Here is a 22,665-nt window from a genome sequence, read left to right on the forward strand (position 1 = left end):
TCTTGTCGTGCTGTTCTGGTCCAGGCCAAGGAGGAGGAGCGGTGCTTTCAGCACACCGTGCCCAGCCTCGCCTGCAACGCGGGGTCCTCTGCCTGCTCCCCCAGGCAGCGGCCTTCTCGCATGGGGCTCCTCAGGAAAGGGAGGCTGGCAAGAAGGGAGCTGGTCCTGGGGACATGCAAGCAGAGCCCTAAAGTACCTCCCTGGGGGGAGATGAACAGCCCCCCTGCACACGGAAGCTGTCTCTCCGTGGAGACCCGAAAGACACATCTCACCGGGGCTCGCCTGGGCACTTTTGCCACCCGCCGGGCCGGCCGAAGGGACCGCAGCCCCGGAGCGCCGTGCCCCGCTGCTGCCCCGCCCCACGCCGAGGCCCCGCGGGTGGGAGGCGGGCCGGGGCCGGACCGGGCCGGGCCAGGGCGGAGCGGAGCGGCCGCGAGGCGCGGCGGAGCGGGGCCGGGGCCGGTGACGGCGGGCGATGGGCGGTGGGCGCTGGGCGCTGCTCTGGGCGCTGCTGGCGGCCCTGCGTCCGCCCCACGGCGGGACCGGTGAGTCCGCGGCGGGGAGCCCGGAGCGGGGGGCGGGCTGCCGGGCTGGGGGCTCCCGGGACGGCTCCAGGGCGCCGGTGGCGGGGTCGGGGGTCCTGGCACGGGTGTTTGCCCCGGGCACGGGGGGCATTTTACCTGCAGACGCTGCTTCGTTTCATCCTGCCAGCGGGCGGGGTGTTGCACGGGGACTCTAATGTGCCTCCGCTCCGCACCCTGCTCCTACTGGCTGGGCCTGTAAAGCTTAAATCCTGGGGGGAAGCTCAGCGGCAGCACATCTCTGCCAGCCCCAGAGAGAGCGGGTTTTGCTCTCCTGGGACACAGCTCTGCTTCTGCAGCGTGGTCGTTTTCCCAGCACTTTGCTGCGTGATGTGTGTCTGCTTGCTGGGGGCATGGCGACAGGCAGGGACCAAAAGCTGCGACAGATCAGCCGGTCTGGGATTTATCCCATTAGCTGTGAGCCAGCTGTGTACCGGTGCTGGGAAAAATCATCGGGAAACACTGCGGCTCGGGGCACAGGGACGCACTCTGTGGTGCTGTCAGTCTGCTGGTGTTTCAGCTCCACGAGCTTAGTTACCTGGAAAATGCAAAGCGGCAAATACAGTTTTTGGGCTTAAAAGTGTGCCATCATCAAGGCTGACCGACATTTGGTCGCGGGCTGTGAGCTGCTGGGGATTTATAGCCCATACTCAGGGATGCTGGGGGTCTTGGAGTCGGTGTGGAGATGTGGTTCTCTGCAGGGAGGGCAGGAATGCCAGTGTTTGCTTTGGGCAAGGTGGAGTTAAAAGTCTCGTCTCTGTAACAGCGGGAATCTGCAGTGAGGGGAACTCACTGTGGATTTAACCAGGAATCCTGGGCTGGTTTATAGAAAAAGGTATTTGAACCTGGAGGGTCTCTTTGGAAGTCAGGTGTGGCCCTGGGGGAAATTCACTTCTGACAGCTCCCAGGGGATGGGGAGGTAGGAAAGCCCGCGGGCAGGGGCTCTTCATTCCTCCTCATGTCACGCTCCTGCCCTGGCCGGGTGTGAAGATGCGCTCAACAAGTGCCTGAGCAGAAAGCTGTTGTCAGCAGGTGAATTACTTCCAGTAATGGGAAATCCAGGGCTAGGGATGTAGGGAGCTTTTTGGCAGACCTGGGTATTTTCTAATACCTTCCTCACCGGGACTGCAGCAGAAGGACTTGCTGTTTCAGTCGTGGCGTGTGCAACTTTTTGTTTTCCCCTGTAATAAAGTACCTTGCCTCTAATAGCGGGCAGTTTTTTGTGTTAAAACGGAGAAGAGCGTGCGGGGCCTGCTGGGCTGCACAGGAACATCTGTCTTTCCTAGCATTTTAGTTTTGCTGTGATCCCAGGTGGTTCAAGCCAGCAGTGCTGTGTTTGCAGGCGGATTTATTGGCACGCCAGCTTTTCCCTCAGGTCAACCTGCGGTAAGCAAGGGGAACCGCTCCAGTGTGGCAGGCACCCACACAGGCACACTGGCTTTCAGTTCCTCGACTCTAGCATGGGCTTTTAGAGCCAGCCTAAGCAAATCAACTCTGGACACAGGTAAGGGGTGTCCTGCCACACAGGGTAAATCCCTTCAAAGATGCTGTTGAAGATAGCCACATCCCAAACAGCTGGGGATGGAAGGGGTACCCAAAGGCAGCGTTAGATATGAGAAACTCCTGTTGTCATGTGAATCAGAGGAAAGTATTTCACTCCTGGGCCAGCAAACACCTCTCTCCACTTAACCAGTATAGAAAGCAAGGCTAAGATGCTCTTTGCTCTTTGCCTTTTAACTTGAAGTAGCCCGGGGCAAGCTGCGGGTGAGCAGAAATCAGTGGAGTGCTTGCTAAGGGCAGGGTCTGCAGGCATGCATCCGTGTCCCCCCCAGGCCAGGGGTCCCTGCCGCAGGGGCTGCTCCGGACAGAACTGAAAAGCTTTGAAATGGAGCATGAAAGCAGCTGTTTGAGGTTGGGTTGTGCCAGGCAGCGAGTGGCTCCAGCCTGGGGAACCTCCGGAAAGAGCAGGGGAGGGAAGGGGATTTGGGGTCGCTTGCTTGTTTGCATTTGGCAAATCTTTTTGGAGCTGCCTGGCTGTTTGAGAGCTGGTGACCCAGCCCGCAAGTAAATGGCAGTCGTCTGCGTTTTGCAGCAGTCACATGGCCTTTGTGTTTGGATGGTAAAGCTTAGGAAGCAGGTTGGAAAAGCTTAGGGTCTTTTTTTTTTTTTTTTTCTGAAAGGGAAACCCATTGTTTTGTGTGAGAGCCAGGGAGAGCCTTGCACTTTCCTCTGCACCACCAGACCGGGCAGAGCTTAAAAACCCTTCTCCAATTTCTGTCTAGAAGTAGCATTTCTCGAGGGTTAAAAATAGTGAGCAATTTAGCAAAGGAATATATCCAGCCTCAAAATTAGGTTGTGTTTCTTGGCTCTCGGGAAAGCACACTAGACTCATGCCCCATTACTCACAATAGTAATGACGTAGCTTTAAAAACTTGTTGTTTGATGTTTGAGGACTAAGACTTGCCTCAAAACAAACTCAGCTGAACTCAGGTTAAATAAATAGGTTGTGCTTTTTAGCTGTGGTATTATCTTTTAAATTGTGAATAGTTTTGAGTTTTTTCGGAAGAGGCAAATTAATTTAGTTGAAATTCCTGTCTGGCCCAATGCCTTTGCTTGCTGAAAGCAGCAAGGGAGATTTACCACTCTGCCTGGGATTTCTGTATGCCTGTGAAAGCCTTAGGATGATTGGAAACTGTCTAGTAAAAGCATCTACTTGTGGTATATTCTCTAGATCTTATTTCTTCAAAAATAAACAGTTTTGTTTGGGGGTAATTGCTTTATATGGAGCTGCTCTTCATCTTGTTCATGGCTGGGGTGGGAAGTGCTGGGAGAGAGGAGCAGCATCACCAGCAAAGGGCCTAAAATCAGAGAAGTCCCCGCCGGGGACTCTTTCTCAGACCCAGCTGAAAGTGCTTGAGATGAGGCCCCGAAAGGGGTTTACCAGAGTAAAGTCCCAAATTCCTCCTGCCCAGGGATCCTTTTATATTCCATTCCCGGGGGTGTGATGCAGCAGAAATAGCTCCTGCCTCTCCCCTGCCGAAAGAGAAGCAACCGAGCACTTTCTTTAGCCTGCAAACAGGCTGCTCCTGTTTGTTTTAAAAAGTGTTTTTTTGGGGGTGCTGCTTGTACATAGGCAGTCTTGGGACAGCCACGAGCTCCATGTTTCCTCATCAGGGCTCTTATGAGAGGTGTCAGAGATTTTGAACTTTTGGAGCATCTGTAAATGAACTGCCTTTAATTATTAATGGAAGCAGTGGGGCTTTACAGGGTTTTGGAACGGGGCACTTGCTGGTTGGTGGTAGCAAAACCAAGGTCTTCTCTTGCAGATGATGCTGACCAAAATGGAGGTCTAAGGCCGTACCTCTCGGCAGAGTCCCACCGCTCCAAGCGAAGTGTGGCCACCATTGGTCGCTGGCCTCACCAGAGCACAGAGCAGCCCTGGGAGGTTCCCTCAGCCAGTGCTCTAGGACAGATTAAGTTTAACCCCACGGTGCGACACATCGTGATTAATGAGCACAAGGATGTCACGTTTAATTGCTCCATCAAAGTACCTCAGCAGCTGCTCAAGCCGGATGCCCCGGGCATTTCCTTGTGGAAGGATGGGAAGGAGCTGCATGTGCTGGACCGCATCTCCACCAGCCACTTCGAAATCTCCGACGAGGAGGAGGTAGCGATGACCTCTACCTTCAGGTAACCGGTGCCATCCTTCCTGTGCAAATGGGGAGGAGGGGTGCCCCGAATGCTGTCTTCTGGATAGAGACGGGAGGCCAGACAACTAGCAGGGGTTTGGGACTGGGACCAGGGTGGGCAGGCACTCCCTGGCCCCTAAAGCCTGACTTTGCAAGCCCAGCTTCTGCTAGCTGTGTGCTGTGGGGTGCTTGGTACTGATTGAAACCCACCCCCAGGCTGGCGGCATTGCTGTGTCCTCCTGCGGGAGCTGTGTGGGGGGCAAGCTCCCCGCCAGAGCCCTGACACGGTTTCTGTTCTCTCTGGCAGCATCCTTGCCACCCAGCGCTCGGATAATGGCTCCTACATCTGCAAACTCAACATCTCTGGCATGGAGGTGGTGTCAGATCCCATCTCGGTGCAGCTGGAAGGTGAGCTGGAGGAGGGCCAGGGTGGGCATGCCGGAAGTGTGGAGCATTGTGCCCTGGCTGAGTGATAGCCCTGAGGACCGTGATGTAGGAGCTGGGAGCTGTCCTCAGAAGTGGGGAGTCCTGCTTGGGAAGGGTCTCGTTGCTGGACCTGGGCACAGCCCTGGGCAGAACAGTTTGGGGTTGTTAATAGGGCTGTGTTGCCAAGCTCTCTGAATCTCTTGCTTCTCTGCTTGTGCCTGTGCAGGGCTTCCGCACTTCATTCATCAACCCGAGAAGCTGAATGTCACCAAGAACAGTCCCTTCAACCTCACGTGCCAAGCTGTGGGCCCACCGGAGCCTGTGGAGATCTTCTGGTTTCGCAACAACATCCAGATCAATGAGAAGCCCCACATCTCCCCGTCTGTCCTGACCGTGCCAGGTGAGCCGTGCGGCGTCCTTGCCACGGCCCGCTGGGACACCTCACCTCTGTGTGGCTACTGGGAAGGGCAGGGTGGGAGGGTGTCTTGTGCTGTGTCACAGCCTCTCCCCTTGGCCTCGCACCTCCTGTTAGGCAGGGGCTGTGCTCCCATGCGCCGTCACAAGGCCGTTGCAGCCTGCTTTGTTTTTGAGTGGCACTGTGCATCACTGACGCTCGGCTGCAAAGCTCAGCACAGATAAATTTCCCAGGAGGTCTGGCATAAAATACAGGCATCAAATTGTATACAGTGCGACACGGGGTTCCAGCTTTGCAAAAGAGGTACCACAGAGATACCAGTTTGCAAAAATAAGTCCCAGCCTGTTGCTATTCCATCCTTAGCACTGGGAGCATGGCTCTGCCCAGCACCACCTGTGCTGCTTGTTCGGCAGCCCTGGGGACCACTCTGACAGGGGTGATCTGGGGGCAGGAATCCCCACCCAACCACCTCTGGCTGCTGCCAGAAATTTCATCCATGGAAGAAGCAGGACACTCAAACTGCTCTTTCCTAAGCAAGAAGCAGATTTTTCCTCTAGCTTGTGGCCGTGCCAACAAGTATGCTGCTGCTTTAATGGGCTGCTTTACAGGTGGTCCCCTCTTAATGCCTCTGGAAGACCTTGGGTTAGCTCCTGCAGCATGTCTCCATGCCAGGCTGGTGGAGCACAGCAAGAAAGGCCTTCATGTAACATAAAACCCATGATGGTTTTTCTGCAGAGGGATTTCTTGATTTGCTCATGAGGAGAAGGCCACTAGCTAATTAGCAGCCAGACTACAATTGACTCGTCTTGGCGTCCAAAGGCAGGCTTTAAAAGGCAGCGAAAGCCGGAAGAAGTGACTCATTCCTCTTGGATGTTCTTGCATCCAGCTGGCACATGCTAGCTCGGGTCATTTGAACAGTCCCCCTCCTGGACCAGGAGCCCCATCGTGCTGAGAGGCACCGCTGCTGGTGTGAGGAAACGCTCCGCATGTCCTGTGCACCGTGTCTGGCCCTTCGCCTTGCAGGAGCAGCGAGCAATGTGCCCAGGAGGGACAGCCCTGCACCTCCAGTAAGGTCCTTTGCATGAGACAAAAATCCTGAGCACTGTTGCTGCCTGGGTTCATCTCACATTGGCCATGCCAACACCCCAGGGGAAGCAAGCAGCTGTCTGCACTCGGGTATTTCCAGTGGCCCTCAAAAGCAGTCATTCCCTGTTATCAGATGGGAGATTTGGGCAATCTTCGAAAAGCAATGTCATCTGATTCAAGCTCTGGTGATGGGCTCTTCTGCTTTCTGCCTTTCCCTTTTTGAACGTAAAACAAATGCTTACTCAGGAGGTTGTGTAATGGCGCCGTAGAAATGTATGGTCCTGTCTGCTGTGCCGCGTCTCGCACTGACGGCACGCTCGTGCTCGTGGCATGGAAGGTGGGTGAGCTGGTTCACTGGGGTCACTCCCAGGAAGTCAGCGCAGAAATGCTGTGAAGGGAAGTGATGAGTGCAAAATAAAAGTTCTTTTGTGTTGCTGGAAGAAAATAAAGCAGCAGTGCAAGAAAGGAAGCTGCAAGGGTTTCCTGGGAGCAGCAGGTGGAGAATTGGTGTGATTTGGGCATTTTGCAGGTCCAGTGAACAGGTCCTTATTTTTCCCTCTGCAGGTCTTAATGAAACGGCACTGTTCAGCTGTGAGGCTCACAACAGTAAAGGGCTGACTGCGTCCAACCCAGGGCAGGTCAACGTGAAAGGTAAGCGGCAGCGTGATATCCACTTTACCTGTTGACTATATGTGTCCAAGCAGGAGCTGTCCTGTTCTCCACACTTCCAAGCACTCATTCTACACGAGCTGAAGGAGATGTTTTTAGGACTCCCATACTTATTTTTCCCCATTTTAAACCTGTATTTAAAATCAAGTGGGATGCATGTAGTAGCACAGTCATCCAGTGCAGTTCTTTCATCCCAGTATCGCTGCCGTGGGAGGAAGCACCAAAAAGCACATTTGAAAGTAGAACTGTCAGCCCCGGAGCAGGTTTCGGAAGGGCTGTATCACTCTTTTCCTTCCTTCACAACCAGGGCGGTACTCGCAATTTTCCATAGGAAATGGTGGAAATTCTCAACATTCCTGACGGGAGCCACTCCAGCAACGTGAGGAAGGTGTTCCCCGAAATAATGTCATTGCCTCTAAGCAGCCCAGAGTGCTGTTTCAGCTCACAAATATAGAACATGGTCAAAATAGTGTCCTGCTAGTGACTATTTTCTGCTTCCCTGTCCAGTGGTCTGAAACATCCGCGGTGCACCAATAGAGGATGCCGCTGTGGCTGTAGCCAGGGCTTTACCAGGGTTCACGCACAGTCGGACTGAGCCCCAGGAGCTGCCTGAGGGAAGCGAGACGTGCCACATTTGTGCTTAGGCCTCCAGCTGACTACCCTTGGCTTTTCCCTGCAGGAATACCATCTGCACCTGCCAGCGTGCATGTGCTCAACCGAACAGCCCACAGCATCGTGATATCCTGGGTGCCGGGCTTTGATGCATTCTCTGCCTTGAACAGCTGCAGTGTCCAGGTAAGCATCCATCACCCTGTTTTACCCTGCAACCTCCACTCACACAGATCCTCCAAGGCAGGTGGAAATCAGTCTTGTTTGGCATGAACCGCACAGGTTTGACCAGGCTATTGATTTGGGCAAATTGAGTTGGACTTTCCCAGTGACTTTGGAAGGGGAAGCTGACGTGCTGTCCCACCTGCTCCCTGTGGTCCAGGTGGCTGGGGAATTTGTGGTGGCATGGTGTTGAGGAGTCCAAGTTGAGCAGTGAGCAGAGGTCCCAGATGCTGGGATCTGGGGCAGCTGGCGCACCGCTGAGGTGGACAGGAGGCTTAGAAGATGCTGCTGGAGACCAGCTTGGTGGTGTCTGCTCACACAGAGTGGCTTTGCTCTGCCTGCTGCGAGGGGAGATAGTCGGTAGAAGGGGTCCTGCAGAGAGACTGATGCAGGGAGCATAAAGCAGGCTTTTGTCCCAGTGAGTGGGGTGGTTGAATGGGGGCAGAAACAAGGGGCAATGGGAACAGGCGAGTCGCCTGCTTGGAAGAGCCCATCTGGGCTCGTGCCTGTGAAGTGTGCAGGAGCGAGCCGTGAGAATCTCTTCCCTCGGGCAAGACAGTCAGGTTGTCATGTCTTTTCACGGAGAGATGCCCCGAACTGCTCCAGGTAGCTCTTTGGGAGACTTTGCAAGCCTTGAGTTGCTGCAGACGTGTGCTTGTCCCTACTTTTACCTCCTGGCCAAACACTTCCCAACCAAGCGGCCTTCCTGCTGGGGTTTGGAGGTGGAGGTTTCTCTTGGCTCTGCTCCTTGCAAGCACCAGGAAGAAGCCGAGGGGTTGCCTGTCTTCTGGAGAAGTCAGGGAATGCCACCTCCATGGGTACATCCCTGCAAGTAGTTTCCATCTCCTCTTTTTATTTGGCATTGCTGAGTTTTTTACTGTTTAAGCCCATTGCTTGCTCTCTTGTGGATATGTCTCTTGTACCAGCTAATCTATACTCTGGCTGAGATAATGTGTGGAGAGAGGCAATGTTTGAAGCCAGGTAAAAGTGAAAGGAGTTACAGGGAGGAAAGGTACTGGAGCTAATATTAGCACCATGTCCGCCGCTGCCTTCCAGCTGGAGCTTGGGAAGTGGGGTGGAGAGCCAAGGAATTTCCTATGACTTAACATTCACGGTCTGTCATTAGGAAATAGACTTTCGAATTGGAAAACAAGACAAGATTTCTGGCAAAAACACAGCTGTGACTAAGCCTTTTTGCTTCTGTCCCCTTTGATAATCCCCTCACTTAGGTAGTGTGGCCCATCAAACAAGTGACTCATTTTTGAGCACGCTAGTGCTTAAAAAGGAAGCTGTTGCTGTCACAGCTGCCAAGTTCAAACTGTTTAAGTATGCAAAAAGGCTGATTTTTAAAAAAATACATTAATCTGATGGACTCTCTCCAGAAAAAAAGTTGAGGCTTGAGATAGCTGAGCTGGGCTCGATGTTCAGGAGAACAGCCAGTCCTGGTGGCGCTTCCAGAAGCGGCTTGCACGTTCATCTGATAGCTGCTCGCCTCCCTCAAAGCATGTAGTGACAGTCTGGGGACCTTCTCAGCTTTATAAGGCTGAAGGCTATTCTCTTTTATTTTTGCCAGTGTCAATGGTGAGACCATCCTGTGCACCCTGGGCTATCCAGAGGGTACACTTGTTCCTCAAGCAGAAAGGCAGTTCTCCTGCCACCCCAAAACCATGTATGAAGGCTTTTGAGAGGCCTGCATGACTTTCTGCTTGTAGTTCATGCTGAAACATGTCCTGTGGGTTGTCTTCCGAGTCAACTATTTTGCTTGCACTGGCGTCCCTTGTTCTTGCTCTTCCCTCTTTTCTCCCACTGGCCCAACCTAGGCCACCCTCGTGGTTCTTCCCACGAAATGAGACACTTTCCGAAGAGCTGCAAGGGCTGTGTGGGTAGCTACATGGGTGCTTGACAGCCAGCGCTTTGGGGAGAGAGCAATTCCTCTCTGTGTAAAAAGCGTGACTTGTTTTTAGTACGTTGAGTTCATCCATGCTGCTAAACGTAGTGATGGAGTCTGAAGAGGTCTGCGATTAGTCCTGCAACATCTGATCATGATAAGTCCTGCAGTCTAATGATGTGTTGCACGAAAAAGGACTTTCCTTTGTTTGTTTGGGACTTGCTGCCTGGTAGTGTTATTGGGTGCTTCTTTTGCTCCATGCCATAAGAAAGAGCAAATCATCCCTCCCTCCTCCTTTCCGCAGTGATGGCAATTTCACACATCTCTGCCACGTCCCCACCGCAACTCTTCCTCCGTGTGCATTGGAGCCCTCACCCTGGGCCGTGTGAAGGGCCTGCTGTCAGCTTTCCGCTCGGCAGAGACGAGCCAGCGTGCAGGAACAAGGCCCTGCCAGTGTTTGGGTGGGAGGCAGGGAGAGAAGCAGGGCTCTGGATCCTGTTTACAGATGTAAAATTCCTGCCATGCGTCTCACCCTGCAGGTTGCTACTGACTAATCCCTGTTTGTGGACTGATTTTTCAATTAAGGTCAAGGAAGCCGTTCCACGAAGCAACGTCTCACTTCTGCTCTTCAGCACCTCAGTGCCTCCCCACGTGTATCACATCCAGCAGCTGGGGCCCATGGCGGACTATAACATCCGCGTTTCCTGCAGGAATGAAGTTGGCTGGTCGGCGTTTAGCCCCTGGATAACCGCCAGCACCACTGAGGGAGGTAGGAAATGAGTCGCGAAGACTGAGAAGGGTTTCCCTGCCTCAGTCGCGCAGCTGTGCTTTGTGCAGGACTCTCTGGATGAGATGCTGGTCCAGAGTCATGGTTGCTTATGGGATGGGACATCTTGACTCTGTTGATTGGGGAAAAGAAATTTACCCATAGGCAGTCACCTGCTGGAAATGTTAAAGGCTGTAGGAAATACCATATGCTTTCTAGTTGAGCTACAGCTCATTTTCCGTCAGCCTACCATGCCCCTGTGCCAATCCACCCAGCTCCTCTCACCTTCTTTCTCTTTGACTCCTGCAGCTCCAACCACTTCGCCACTGAATGTCACGGTGTCATTCAATGAATCCAGCTCCTTCCTAGAGATCCGATGGGTGAAGCCACCCCTGGGGAGGATCCACGGGGAGCTGCAGGGCTATCACATCTGGTACAGATGGCAGAACTCCAAGGGGTTGGTAAGTCACTGGGGAAATGGGGAAGAATGGCTAAAGCCTAGAAAAAATCCCGGCAGGCATCAAGCAGGGATGTCCAGTTTGGTCTTGGTGCTTCCATATATTCTTTCTTAGCTTATTTGTCTGCTGTCTTGTGCTTCCATCTGGGCTTTTTGTAATACAAGTGGTCTCTCTCTCTCGCGTGTTTATGTAACTCGTGGTAATGCTCCAAGTCATTAATATTGGGAAGAAGCAGTTCTGCTTGAAGGAGGCAAGAGGTTTGCTCCCACGGCTCCTGTTCTCTAAAACAGGAGTGAGATGCTTTTCCCGGTGTCTTTGGTACGGCCTTTGGAGTGACAGTCAAGGTTTGGCAGCACCTCTTGGCACTTTCAACAATGCAGTCGATCATAAGGTGTGTGGGAGAATTTGTTCCCTGGGTTTTGAGTTGTTCCTCACTCAGACGGGATTTATTCTGTGCATTAGCTCATCTGCAAATCCATGGCACAGAGTTTCATAGCCCAAGGAACATTTTGGGGCCAGGGGCCTGTCCATGAGCATATGAAGTCATCTGGCTCAACGTTGTTTGCCCTTGCCAGGATTCCGGAAGTAGCCATCAGGAATTTGCTAGGGTGAGGTTGGCCTGACCTCTCGAGCAGTCCTAGCTCATCTTAGCTACTGGGCAAAAGAGCATCGTGCCCAGGCCCTGCCAGTGGTCGCGGAGCCTCTGGATAATTGTGCAGATGTATCCAGCTGTCGCCTCTGCGCTGTGGTTTGGTCTTCCTCTGTCCCAGGCTGAAAGCATAGAGAGGCACTGATGGCCTGAACCCGGTGTGGAAAAAGTGACTCACAGCCTATTTTTTGTAGGATGCTGCATTTTCTGTTCTCCTTTTGCGCCACTGAAAAACAGCATGTATAGATCCAGACTGAATGAAGTCAGGGAAACAATATTATGGTCTTGTGACTAGCATGGAAAAAAAAATGCTGACATATTTGTCATCTCTCAAGCAGAAACAAAAAAACAGGACTTGCCCTTTAGGCCCTGTGAGACTGTCTTTTGTTGTTTTTTATAAATTTCCGCTGTCAAATGCTTATGGGGTGAAATTTCTGCTTGGGTTCCTGTTCAATAACTGCTCTCATTAACACTGGCTTGCAGGGGGCTCAAAAAACCCCTCTAGTGGGGGGTGAGTTCAGGTGGGAGGTAGCTGTGCAAGGGACCCTGGCTCTTTGCAGACCGAAGGAAGCAATTGTGCTCGTTGCTGATTTGTTTCCTCAGCCTCCAGGTTTTATGGAAGGCAAAAACGTGTGTCAGAGCCAGCCAAGGGCAGGGGCCAGCACATGCATTTATAAGGGCTGTCACAGAATTAAGAGGCACAGGAACAGCTTGGGCCTGTGCCGTAACCCTTCGGCAGAGCTCCATGGGCTGGTGTGGTGCCCAGTTCTGCCAGGCACCCCCAAGGGTCTCCTGAGCCGATGGACAAAGCAGACTGAAGCACAAGAGCAACGTGCTTCCTGGCGAGTGGAGCTCTGATTTTTCAGAAATAAAGTCTCTGAGTTTTGGCCCTGAACAGGCTAAATAGGAAATCCCCCAAAATAACCATCGGTTTAACAACCCCAGCATGATAAAGGCAGGGGGGTCCTGTATTTCTGTGTCAGCAGGGCCACCTGCAGCCCTCTTCTTCTCCACAGCCAGCTTAAAAACTATTTTTAAAACTTTAAAGAAGTTGTTTTATTTTATTCTTAAACCAGCAGTTCTTGTTTGAGCCAAGGCTGACGGAGCTGGGACATGAAGAAATTCCTCAACTACAGCAAGCCTCATAAAAAACCATTAACTTTGGCAGTTCTATCCTGCCAGAACAGCTGTCTGCTTTGCCAATGTCCTCACGCTCTCCATGGGCTGTTTGATATCAGTTGGACTCTGTCCTCAGATGACACAGCGGAGCCATCTGCGACATGAAAGGATCCCGGTGCATTTTTAGGCTGGTGGGAGGGAAAGGATCTCGTGTGTGCATTTCTGCTGAAGGATGCTGTGAACGTGAGGCGGGAGGAAAGCAGGAGTGCGGGAGTGGAGGCAGCAGCGGGTATTGGCTCACGCCGCTGCCTGACAGTACCGACACGCTCCTGGGGCGTGTTTCACATCCATTTCTGTGGCTTTTTTATGACTGTGAAGAGCAACTGGTTCCCTCTGAGCAGCTCTGATTTCATCCTTGCTCACCAATTCGCCTCTGCTACTGCTTTTGCTCATCTGCTTGACGTTCAGCCAGGGTAAGGAGCTGGGCTCTGCCAGCTGCAGGAGTCTGCCAGATGTTTTGGGTGCCACTGGGCAGCTGTTTTGCAGCTGGGGGTCAGCGGAGAGCAGCAGCAGCACTTTCTCAGCTGAAGGAGTCCAGGAAAAGACAGAGAATTTGCAGGGAAAGACTCACTTGTGTTTTTACCAATGACAAAGGTCTGTGCCACAGAGCATGCTGCCTCCTGCCATGTTACCAGGCAAGGAAACACGCCCCTAAAACTGGAAATATTATTAGCTCGACACAAAAACCACAGTCAGAAAATATCTGCTCTAAGATCTACTTTCTGTGGCAAGGTGCTTGAACGATCAAGCCAGGAGTACTGCGGCTGAAAGCGGTTGGAGATGCTCTGCAGAGGAGCGGCCGTGGCGAGCGCCAAGGCTCTGCAGGTGCCGAGGCTCGTGGGGCTGCCGGGCACAAGCCACAGGCATCCCTGCTCGGCAGCGAAGAGGGGTGCGAGTGTCCGCTGGCCAAGCTGACAGCAATGAAGGCTGGGGGTCGAAGTCCATGTTACCACCAGTGCATGAAATGCCTTTCCCACTTCCCTGCAAGATCGCTTTCCTGCCTCTCTTCTGGCTCCGGCTGCTGGTCCCCGCTGCTGTTGACAAGCAAAGAGCGACCGTGGCACGAGGTTTGAGCGGGAAACGCTGCTCAGCCCCTTTCCAGATTCCATCCGGCTCTTGCAGGCAGGGCTATTATTCTCCGTAAATAACTTGGTGCTGCATTTCCTCCGGGCTTATGAAAGCAAGGCAACGCAGAAGTTTGACAAGGGGAGAATTCTCAATAAATCTCCAGGTTTCCCTCCTGCTATAGGGATGGGCCACTGTCTCCCCCAGCCCAGGCTTTTCTTCCCTTCCTCTCTCCAGCAGAATGTCTCCGCTGAAGCCCGGCAGAACGCCAGTGTGGCTGTCCTGCCCGTGGTGGCCACCAATGCCACCTGCTCCGTCCGTGTGGCCGCTGTCACCAAGGGGGGAGTGGGACCTTTCAGCAGCCCGGTGGAGGTCTTCATCCCTGGCAGCGGTAAGGTGATGTCCATCCCTGCCCGCACGGCGTGGGTGCAGGGGAGGATGATGGGGAAGCATGCAGCTTTCCTTGCCCAGCAAGTGCCATTTGGCATCCCTCCATCCTCCTTCAGACGATTTCCTTGCCCAGCAAGTGCCATTTGGCATCCCTCCATCCTCCTTCAGACGCTTTCCTCGTCGGCCAGGCTATTGGCCAAGAATCGGGGACGTTCAACATGCTTTGGTAGCCAGGAGAGGTTCGGTGTCCACGTGCCACCTCGGTCCTCATGCCCTCCTCTCCTGTGTAACCCTTTGGGCTTTACTGGTTTTGGTTTTAGCCACTGGGACTTTCACCAGCTCCATTAATAGGATGTTTTCTTAGGATTAATAACCTCAGCCCCCTCTTCGACTCCAGCCTCCGGGAATGCAGACTCCTTCATCATAGCCCTGGGCTTTATTTGCGGGACAATTGCTGTCGGGCTGATCCTCTGCTTGTCCGTGGTCATCCAGAAAAGATGCGTGGAAACAAAATACGGGTAAGCTGAGGGGAAGAAAGCTTGTCGAGGTGCCCTGAGCAGGGGCAGGTCACAGGCGCGTGGGGGACAGGCAGGCAGGGTGGGTGGCCAGCAGCCCACGCTGGACATGGGGAGAAGGCTTCTGCCTCCGGTACTGACATCATTCCCGCAAGAGGCATTTTTTTATGTCTATGGTGAGGGACTGAGTGTATTTTTACTGCAGCGACAGTACTTCCCCTGCCTGCCTTAGCCCAGCTCTTCACCTTTCACTCCCTATTCCTATTTTTAAAGGGAAATAAACTTGTGCAACTTGGCATGGGAGGGTGCACTCGGTGTTTTGACACAGAGGTGAGAGAGCAAAGATGTATAATATCTTGTGGCCTGTGGCCTAGAGAAACCCCTCCTGCCTCGTCACACGCCAGATCTGTCTTGGTCTGATGGTTGAGTGTGGCACCAGCCCCGCCGGGCAGACTGCCGCTCGACTGCATGCATGGTGTTTTAATAATGTGGACAAAGGGCTGTTTCTGCTACAATAAGCCAACACTACTCGCTCACCCTTGTGACTTTCTAAGTGGCATTTAACTACCCTGCGCTACTGTTTCTGTTAAACAACTGTGGTGCTAGCAGCTTTTCTTACAAGCACTATCACATGGGTGTCCACTGCCAAACTGGAAATGTGATCTAGTTAACTCCTTTGGAAGAAGGTCATTCCAGTAAGGGAGTTTATTGAGCTGGTGAAGGAATCCCACCTACTCTGGTCTCCTGTGGCCTCACCCCCATCCCAGTCTGGAAACTGGTAGTATGTAAGTGTCCCTTTCCTAACTGGTGTAGCATTGTCGCCCTTTCCTTGCGATCTTAGCTCCCTGGGAGCTCTTGAGCATCTGCTGTGGTTTTGTTTCCTGGAGCTGGACCCCTGCATGGCCACATACCAGAGGGGTTGCACAGCATCTCCCAGCAGTATGCACCACTGTTTTGGGGCCATGGTGTGAAGCTCCCTTTAGTTTCTTTTTGGCTAGCGGATGGGGGCTGCACATGCCAGCAGAGAGCATTGTCAGGCTGGAGTTGTGCATCGGGCAAGAGAAGAGATCGCTTTAGGAGGTGGTAGGACTGGGCACCATATTCCTACCGGTACAGACTGCTCTCTGAATAGGAAATGAGTATCCCATTTCCTCCCCAAAAAACCTCTGTGACTCACTCCTTGACTGATCAGCCTTGTTTATCAAGTGGCTGATTTTCTCAGATGTTGTAAGCAATGGCACTGATCCAGTAAGAAGGAAATGAAAAAGATTAGGGCGAATGTGCGTTTCCTCCTTCACTTCCCATACCACTGGTAGTGCGGTGGTCGCTGCCCTGCGGCAGCGGTTCCTTCATCGGAGGAGAAGCAGCCACACGTGGCCCAGCAGAGTCTGTTTCTGTCCCCCCAGGAACGCTTTCAGCAGGAACGACTCAGAGCTGGCAGTGAACTACACGGCCAAGAAGTCCTACTGCCGGAGAGCTGTTGAACTTACGCGTAAGTAGATTTTTTTACCCCTCTGCAAGAAGGTTGATGGGGATATTGCAGCAGTGATATGTGTACAGGTTGGAGGTGACCTGAGCTTCTGTTCCCCTCTTTCACAGTGGGCAGCCTGGGCGTCAGCAGCGAGCTCCAGCAGAAGCTGCAGGATGTTGTCGTGGACAGAAATGCCCTCAGCCTGGGGAAGGTCCTGGGTGAGGGTGAGTGCTGGGGCTGGACAGCTGGGGATGGACCTATGGGGCAGGGGCTGCCACTGTTACACCTGCATCATCTCCCAGTTCCAGGCCCAGGGGATGTGGGGGAGATGGTGAGTCAAGATGACCAAGTGCTTCATGTCCTCCTTCTGCCACTGATGAGACACAGGCCTCCCCCATAGCCTTTTGGGGATGAGGTCTCCGTTTTAGAGCATTTCAGATCTTCGAGGACACAACACCACCTTTCAGGCTGTAGATAAAGTGCTTGCTTCTTTCCCATGGTGCAGGGGAGTTCGGGTCAGTGATGGAGGGGCATCTCAGCCAGCCCGAAGGCACCCCACAGAAGGTGGCTGTGAAGACCATGAAGCGTAAGTCATCGCCCTGGCCTCGCAGAACTGGACATTGTTTGTGCCAGTGGGTGCCAGCATTCCTGCTACCCATCTCAGGTGCTCTCTCTGCATCCTGGCACCATTTTCTGGGAATACTGGCCTCCCTGCCACAGGTCCTGGTGCCAGTCAGGAAGGGGCACTCAGCCAAGATGGCAGAGAGATCCCGATAGTCCCTTCCCCCGACCCATGCAGGAGCTCTTCTGTGAAGGGAGATGGCAGCAGTGATTTGGGCTGTTAAAGCTCTTGGGGTTTTAATCCTCCTCCTTCTTTTCTGCTTCCCAGTGGATAACTTTTCCCAAAGGGAGATAGAAGAGTTCCTCAGTGAAGCAGCGTGCATGAAGGATTTCGACCATCCCAATGTCATCAAGCTCCTAGGTATGGGCTGTCACTCCCCACGCTCCAGCTGGGATTTGGGCTGGGGAGCCGGACTGGGGAGTACTCGGGTCCTGCACAGAGGTCTGCGTGGGGACTGTGGTGCCTTTGCCCACGGGGCCGTGCAACCTGTCTGTGTTTTCCAGGCGTGTGCATTGAGCTGAGCTCCCAGCAGGTCCCCAAGCCCATGGTGATTCTCCCATTCATGAAATACGGTGACTTGCACAGCTTTCTGCTTCGCTCACGGCTGGAGATGGCCCCCCAGGTAACGAGCACAGGGAGCAGAGGGCCCCATGTCTGCGAGGAGCAAGGTGGAACCATGCCTCTTTTGGGAACAAATCTGCCTTTGTTTTTTGAGAACTGAGGAGGACTTGGTTGTAGTCCTGCTTTTTGCCTTTGTCAGGTAGCGGTGGTGGGATCCAGCTCTACAAAAGATTCTCACTTTCCCTTTCTCAGCTCCTCCTCGTACGTCATCTCGTTCAGCCCCATCTTAGTGGTCTCCTGTTGGCTTGCTCCAACATGTCTTTCTCCTAGTGAGGAGCCCCAAATGGGACACAGCATCCAGATTTGGCCTCAGCAGTGCCAAATTAAGGGGAAGAATAGTTTCTCTTGACCTGCTGGTTGCACTCTTGCTAATGCAGCCTGCTATGATGTTGACCTTCGTTGGCGCAAAGGTGCACTGCTGAACCATGGTCAACTTGCTCTACACCAGGGTCCTTTACGGCAGAGCTGTTTTCTAGCCAAAAATGTGTGATCTGCAGGCAGCCAGTGGGACAGGCAAGAAGGAAGCAATGTCTAGTTGCATGCTGCACTCCAGAGATGTGGAAAGAGGAGGAGGTGGTGGAAAAGGTATCCCCTGCTACAGCAAAACACAGCGAGATATGGTTTGCCGGGATGGGCTCTTCTGGCCAGCGGCACAGCCTGGCAGACAGTGCTTAGGGTTATTTCTAAAACAATTGTCCCTGCATCTGCAGCTCCTGCAGGCTTGTGATTCAATAAATCTTTCCATCTGAGGACGTTAGCCCAACGGGGATGGGAGAGGTGACAGTGGCTTCTTCTGTGGGCTCCTGGTGCTCTCCAAGGCCAGTGAGACCACTAGGATGTCAGCTGGCAGCCCTGGATGGAGCAACATTTCAGATCAAAGCAAATGTGCTTCCCAAAGGGCCTGCACTGTCTAACCTGTACCTTCCCTTCCCAGTTTGTGCCCCTGCAGACGCTGGTGAAGTTCATGGTTGATATCGCCCTGGGGATGGAGTATCTGAGCAGTCGGCACTTTCTCCACAGGGATTTGGCAGCTCGAAACTGCATGTGAGTTTGTTTTTCTCTGCTTTGTCCTGAATAGATGAACACCAGTGGAAGCCCTGTGGTTTTACAGCACAACTTGGCTTCCTTCAGTAAAACCTCCTTTCATCTTGAGAGACATGGGAAAAGAGCTCAGCTTCAGGTTTCTGCTTCAGAATTTAGCATGTCAAACTTTTCTATCTTGTCATCCCTGTTTTCACCTGACAGGTTACGGGATGACATGACGGTGTGCGTGGCAGACTTTGGTTTGTCGAAGAAGATTTACAGCGGCGATTACTATCGTCAGGGCCGAATAGCAAAAATGCCAGTGAAGTGGATTGCCATCGAGTCCCTGGCTGACCGCGTCTACACCACCAAGAGCGATGTGGTAGGTCCAGGTGGCTGGACACCAGGCGGGAGGAGGCGAGAGCTGGGTCGAGTCATCCGCCCTTGCCGCACTTCATTGGGGTTGTTCTTGTCCCCTGGAAGTGCAAAGCCGGAGGAGCAGGAGGCTGGCAGTAATGGGACGTGCTGACCTTTTGCTGCCTGCCCAGCATCCTGGAATAGGTTTATTGAGTAGGCTGCTCGCCTCTTTTGTGGCGTTGCTTATTATTTCCAATTTTGGGGAGGGCAGGACTAGAGCGACAACTCTTAGCATTGTGCGAGGGCCCAGTGGACACTGGGCAGTGACCTTTCCCCATGAAAAGACTCATTCATTCCTCCTGGAAATGCCCTTTCAGCGTGCTTTCCCTTTGTCCTCGCAGTGGGCATTTGGCGTTACCATGTGGGAGATAGCGACCCGAGGGATGACGCCCTACCCAGGAGTGCAGAACCACGAGATCTACGAGTACCTTTTCCATGGGCAGCGCCTGAAAAAGCCCGAGGACTGCTTGGATGAGCTGTGAGTATTGTAACGCTGTTTCTGGGCTGTACCACAGCACGTTTGCTTTCTGTCTGTCTGCAAACAACCTGTGCATCGCTTGCTCGTAGCTGAGGTGGTTTCTGTGCTCCCCTGTGCTGCAAACCTGCCTCTCCAAGTGGACTAAGACAGGACTGTACTGGAGAGGGAGTCACCTTCCGTCTCACCCCCTCCATTTCTCCCACAGCCTCCAGAAAGAAAAGTTATTAAAGACTTGATTTAAAAAAAAAAAAAAAAAAAAAGGCAAGGATTTAACTGTTTCTTCCTTGTGGGGTTGTCAGGCAGGGAGCTCAAAAGAATGCACATGCAAGTTAGCTCTCAGAGGAAAGCTGGCCAGAATAATGGGGTGGGTCAAATTTTAAATGAAGGTGTCACATAAACAAAACCTTCAAACCCTTTAATATTTATTTGCCTAACCTCCCAAGTTTTGAGGTGCCTAATAAAAGCCAGATCCCAGGGCAGCGTATCACCCAGGGATGAAAAAGCATCTTCTTAACCCCAGGCAAACCAAGGCACAGAAAATCCCAACGAATATCCCGGGAGGAAGCGCTGGTTTGCAGGGCTGAGGAGCTGGGTTGGGTGGGAGTACAGGGCGGGTGGGATGTGCCGAGGTCACCTTGCTGGTCCTGAGGGACAGGAGCAGTGCCCTCTGCAGTTTGTGGTGGAGGAAAGACTTTTTAGAAGTTTGGTGGTGGGTTTCTTTAAAGACACTACATTTTGGCCAGAAGGCCTTGGCTGGTGATGCTCTTCTCTGCACCACAAAATACCCCCTTGTTACTCAGGGCCCTTCAGTGCCTAAAAACTATGCAGAAAATGTAGAAACCTCAAAACTTTGCATTTCTTAGCAGCTCAGCAAGGCTTTTTCTCCCGAGTTTTCTCCCTGACTTTTTTCTCCAGTACCATTACAGCTGAAAATGTTTAACCCCCGCCATGGCAAAGAGCTGCACGTACAAAAACGGTTAAACTGGCAAAGCTGCTCAGAGTCGCGCAACAGTTCCTACAAGGCCCTTCTCCAACGCCTGCCCTTGAAGGAAGTGGCAAAGGAACCTTTTACGGGATCCAGCCTTGCTAGAGGGCTGAGGGGATGGCGTGTGCCCAGCAGCGACATGCGTGCAGGGAGGTGGTGGGAGTCTCCGACGTGCCCTGACATCCAGCCTGGGAACAGGCACCTGCGGGAAGGGCAAGAGAAGGACCCGGTGTCCCAGGAGCAACACTGGGATGTTCCTGGGGAGCAGATCACAAGGCTGCAGCTGGCTGCCTCTGCCTGACCCACAGTGAGGGCCAGCCACTGGAAAAGACTCCTAACAGCAGCTTGGGCTGATCAGTCCCTGCAGTTTGGGCAAACAGCTTAAGGGGGAGAGTTGGTTTTGCTTTGTTTCAATGCAAAGCAGCTCAAGGCTTGTCCAGTTTGGAGAGAAACAGGGAATTAGCCACCATACATCACATAACCCAGCGCCTGGCAACATCTGCCACGATAACTACGCTCCTCTCCCCACTTGCAGGTATGAAATAATGTCTGCATGCTGGAGAGCTGACCCTGCCACCCGCCCGACCTTCTCGCAGCTGAAGGTCCATCTGGAGAAGCTGCTGGAAAACCTGCCCACTGTCAGGGGGTCTGGGGACGTGATCTACATCAACACCAGCCTGCCTGAGGACAGCCCAGACTCCACTCAGGATTCGGGCTTCCCCCAAGCGGACTCTGATTTGGACTCCGGGGACGTTGCCGAGCCCTGCTTTCCCCGAGCAGAGGCGGCGCTGGTGGCCGTGGATGTCCACCACAACGAACGATGGGAGACGAGGTACGTCCTGGAGGAGCAGCTCGGCGGCCCCGCGGAAGAGGCCTATGTCCCGCTGCTGCCCGACGGGGCGGACGGCGAGGGCTCGACGTGGACCCAAGCCAGCACCTTGCCCGTCGGCAGCTCGCTCGCGCCGGGGCTGCCGCACGCCGATAGCTGTGCGGAGGACTCTGAAGTGCTGCTGTGAAAGGGAGAACCTGCGCAGAGCGGGGTGTAAATGGGCTCTGAGAAAAAGGACCAGAGAGGGTATATTTTAATAAACAGTCGTCCATTTTATATCTTCCTCCATTATTCTCATGGCGGAGTCTGGCCCTTCCCAGGAGGTCTTTCCTGGGCTGAAATCACGGGGGTTTGTGATTAAATGCTGTAACTATTTTTGTCTATGTTGGGAGGCTTTGAGCTCCCCATGGCTCACAGGCAAGGGGCAGCCCCTGACCCCCCCAGGGTGACAGAGCATGCCCGGGGCGGACGGTGCCGAGGTGTAGGGGCACACGGTAGGCACGAGCGAGTTCCCCTGTGCCACTCCGCATGGGGTTGGCACCAAAGGGCGACGGTGCAGCCAGCCTTTGCGCGGCCTTTTTTTCCCTTTTTCACCATTTGTTGTGGCTTTTCTGATGAGCAGCCCTAGGGATGGTCTGGGCTCCTGCTACACAGCCCGCTGGGGGATTTCACGCTGCGAGACAGCCCCATTGAAAATCGCAAGCAGAACCCCACCAGGAACAGCGGCTGCTTCAAAATCCCCTTCTCCCAGACAGCAAATCTCCGTCTGTCCCGGCCGTGCACCGAGAAAACCATCGGTTCTGTTGCAACGACGGGGAAATGCGAATCCGTAAGGGGTGTCCCGGGAGGGATGAAGCCACCCTGCGATGGCCTGGCCCTTCCCAGTTGGCCCTTCTCCCTTTAGGGACATTTCTGCTCTTTCCAGAGCAGGGGCTGCTGCACAGCAGCCGCCCGCCCGCTGTGCCCGGCAGATGGAGCTGGGACCCTGCGCACCGCCCGGCCGCATCCAGCCTCTCCTGGGGGGTGAAGGGGCTGGGGAAGGGGTGCAGGGGTTGAGGAAGGGCTGCAGGGGCTGGGAAAGGGTCTGCAGGGTCTGGGGAGGGGATGCAGGGGCCGGGGAAGGGGCTGTAGGGGCTAGGGAGGGGGTGCAGGGGCCGGGAAGAGATGCAGCGTCCGGGGAAGGGGTGCAGGGGCTGGGGAGGGTGTTCCGGGCCGGGGAGGAGGTGCAGGGGCCGAGGACGGGCGCCGGGCCGGGGGTCGCGGCCGCGGCGGAGCCGGGGGCTGGCGGCGGGCTTCCGCACGGTGCTCGCTCGTCCCGGCGGCGGCAGAAACAGATTTTCTGTAAAAAAACCCACCCCGAAACAGTGCCGGAGAGCCCCGTGCCGGGGGTGCTGAGCGTTTGCTTCGCGGGGGGGCGTGCGGGGGGCTTAACACGCGTGGCTGGAAGCGGGACAGAGCGCGGGCAGGCGTCCCGAGGGGATGCGGCGCTGGCGGCCGGGATGCCCGCAGCATCCCGCCTGGAAAAGGGGGCCGGGGCGTCCCCGCAGCCCCGGGGCGGGGGGGAGCGGGGTGGGTGGGGGTGTGTGTGAGCGCCGCGTCCTGCTCCACGGGG

General features: G+C 54.0%; 1 protein-coding gene across 1 annotated transcript; it reads left to right on the forward strand.

Moving 5' to 3' along the window:
- Positions 1-42: 42 nt before the first annotated feature.
- Positions 43-21,240, forward strand: MERTK (MER proto-oncogene, tyrosine kinase; the record flags this gene model as incomplete). Its single annotated transcript, XM_081998169.1, has 19 exons — positions 43-545; positions 3,908-4,271; positions 4,578-4,678; positions 4,923-5,096; positions 6,762-6,848; positions 7,546-7,661; positions 10,171-10,354; positions 10,661-10,812; positions 13,940-14,093; positions 14,457-14,610; positions 16,014-16,099; positions 16,207-16,302; positions 16,584-16,664; positions 16,968-17,060; positions 17,204-17,322; positions 18,256-18,365; positions 18,567-18,726; positions 19,103-19,239; positions 20,760-21,240. Exons 1-19 carry the CDS (start codon positions 476-478, stop codon positions 21,238-21,240), a joined length of 2,919 nt encoding a protein of 972 aa, XP_081854295.1. The 5' UTR covers positions 43-475.
- Positions 21,241-22,665: the final 1,425 nt, after the last annotated feature.

Source organism: Phaethon aethereus (assembly GCF_964289735.1).
Source record: "Phaethon aethereus genome assembly, chromosome: 3".
NCBI lineage: Eukaryota > Metazoa > Chordata > Aves > Phaethontiformes > Phaethontidae > Phaethon > Phaethon aethereus.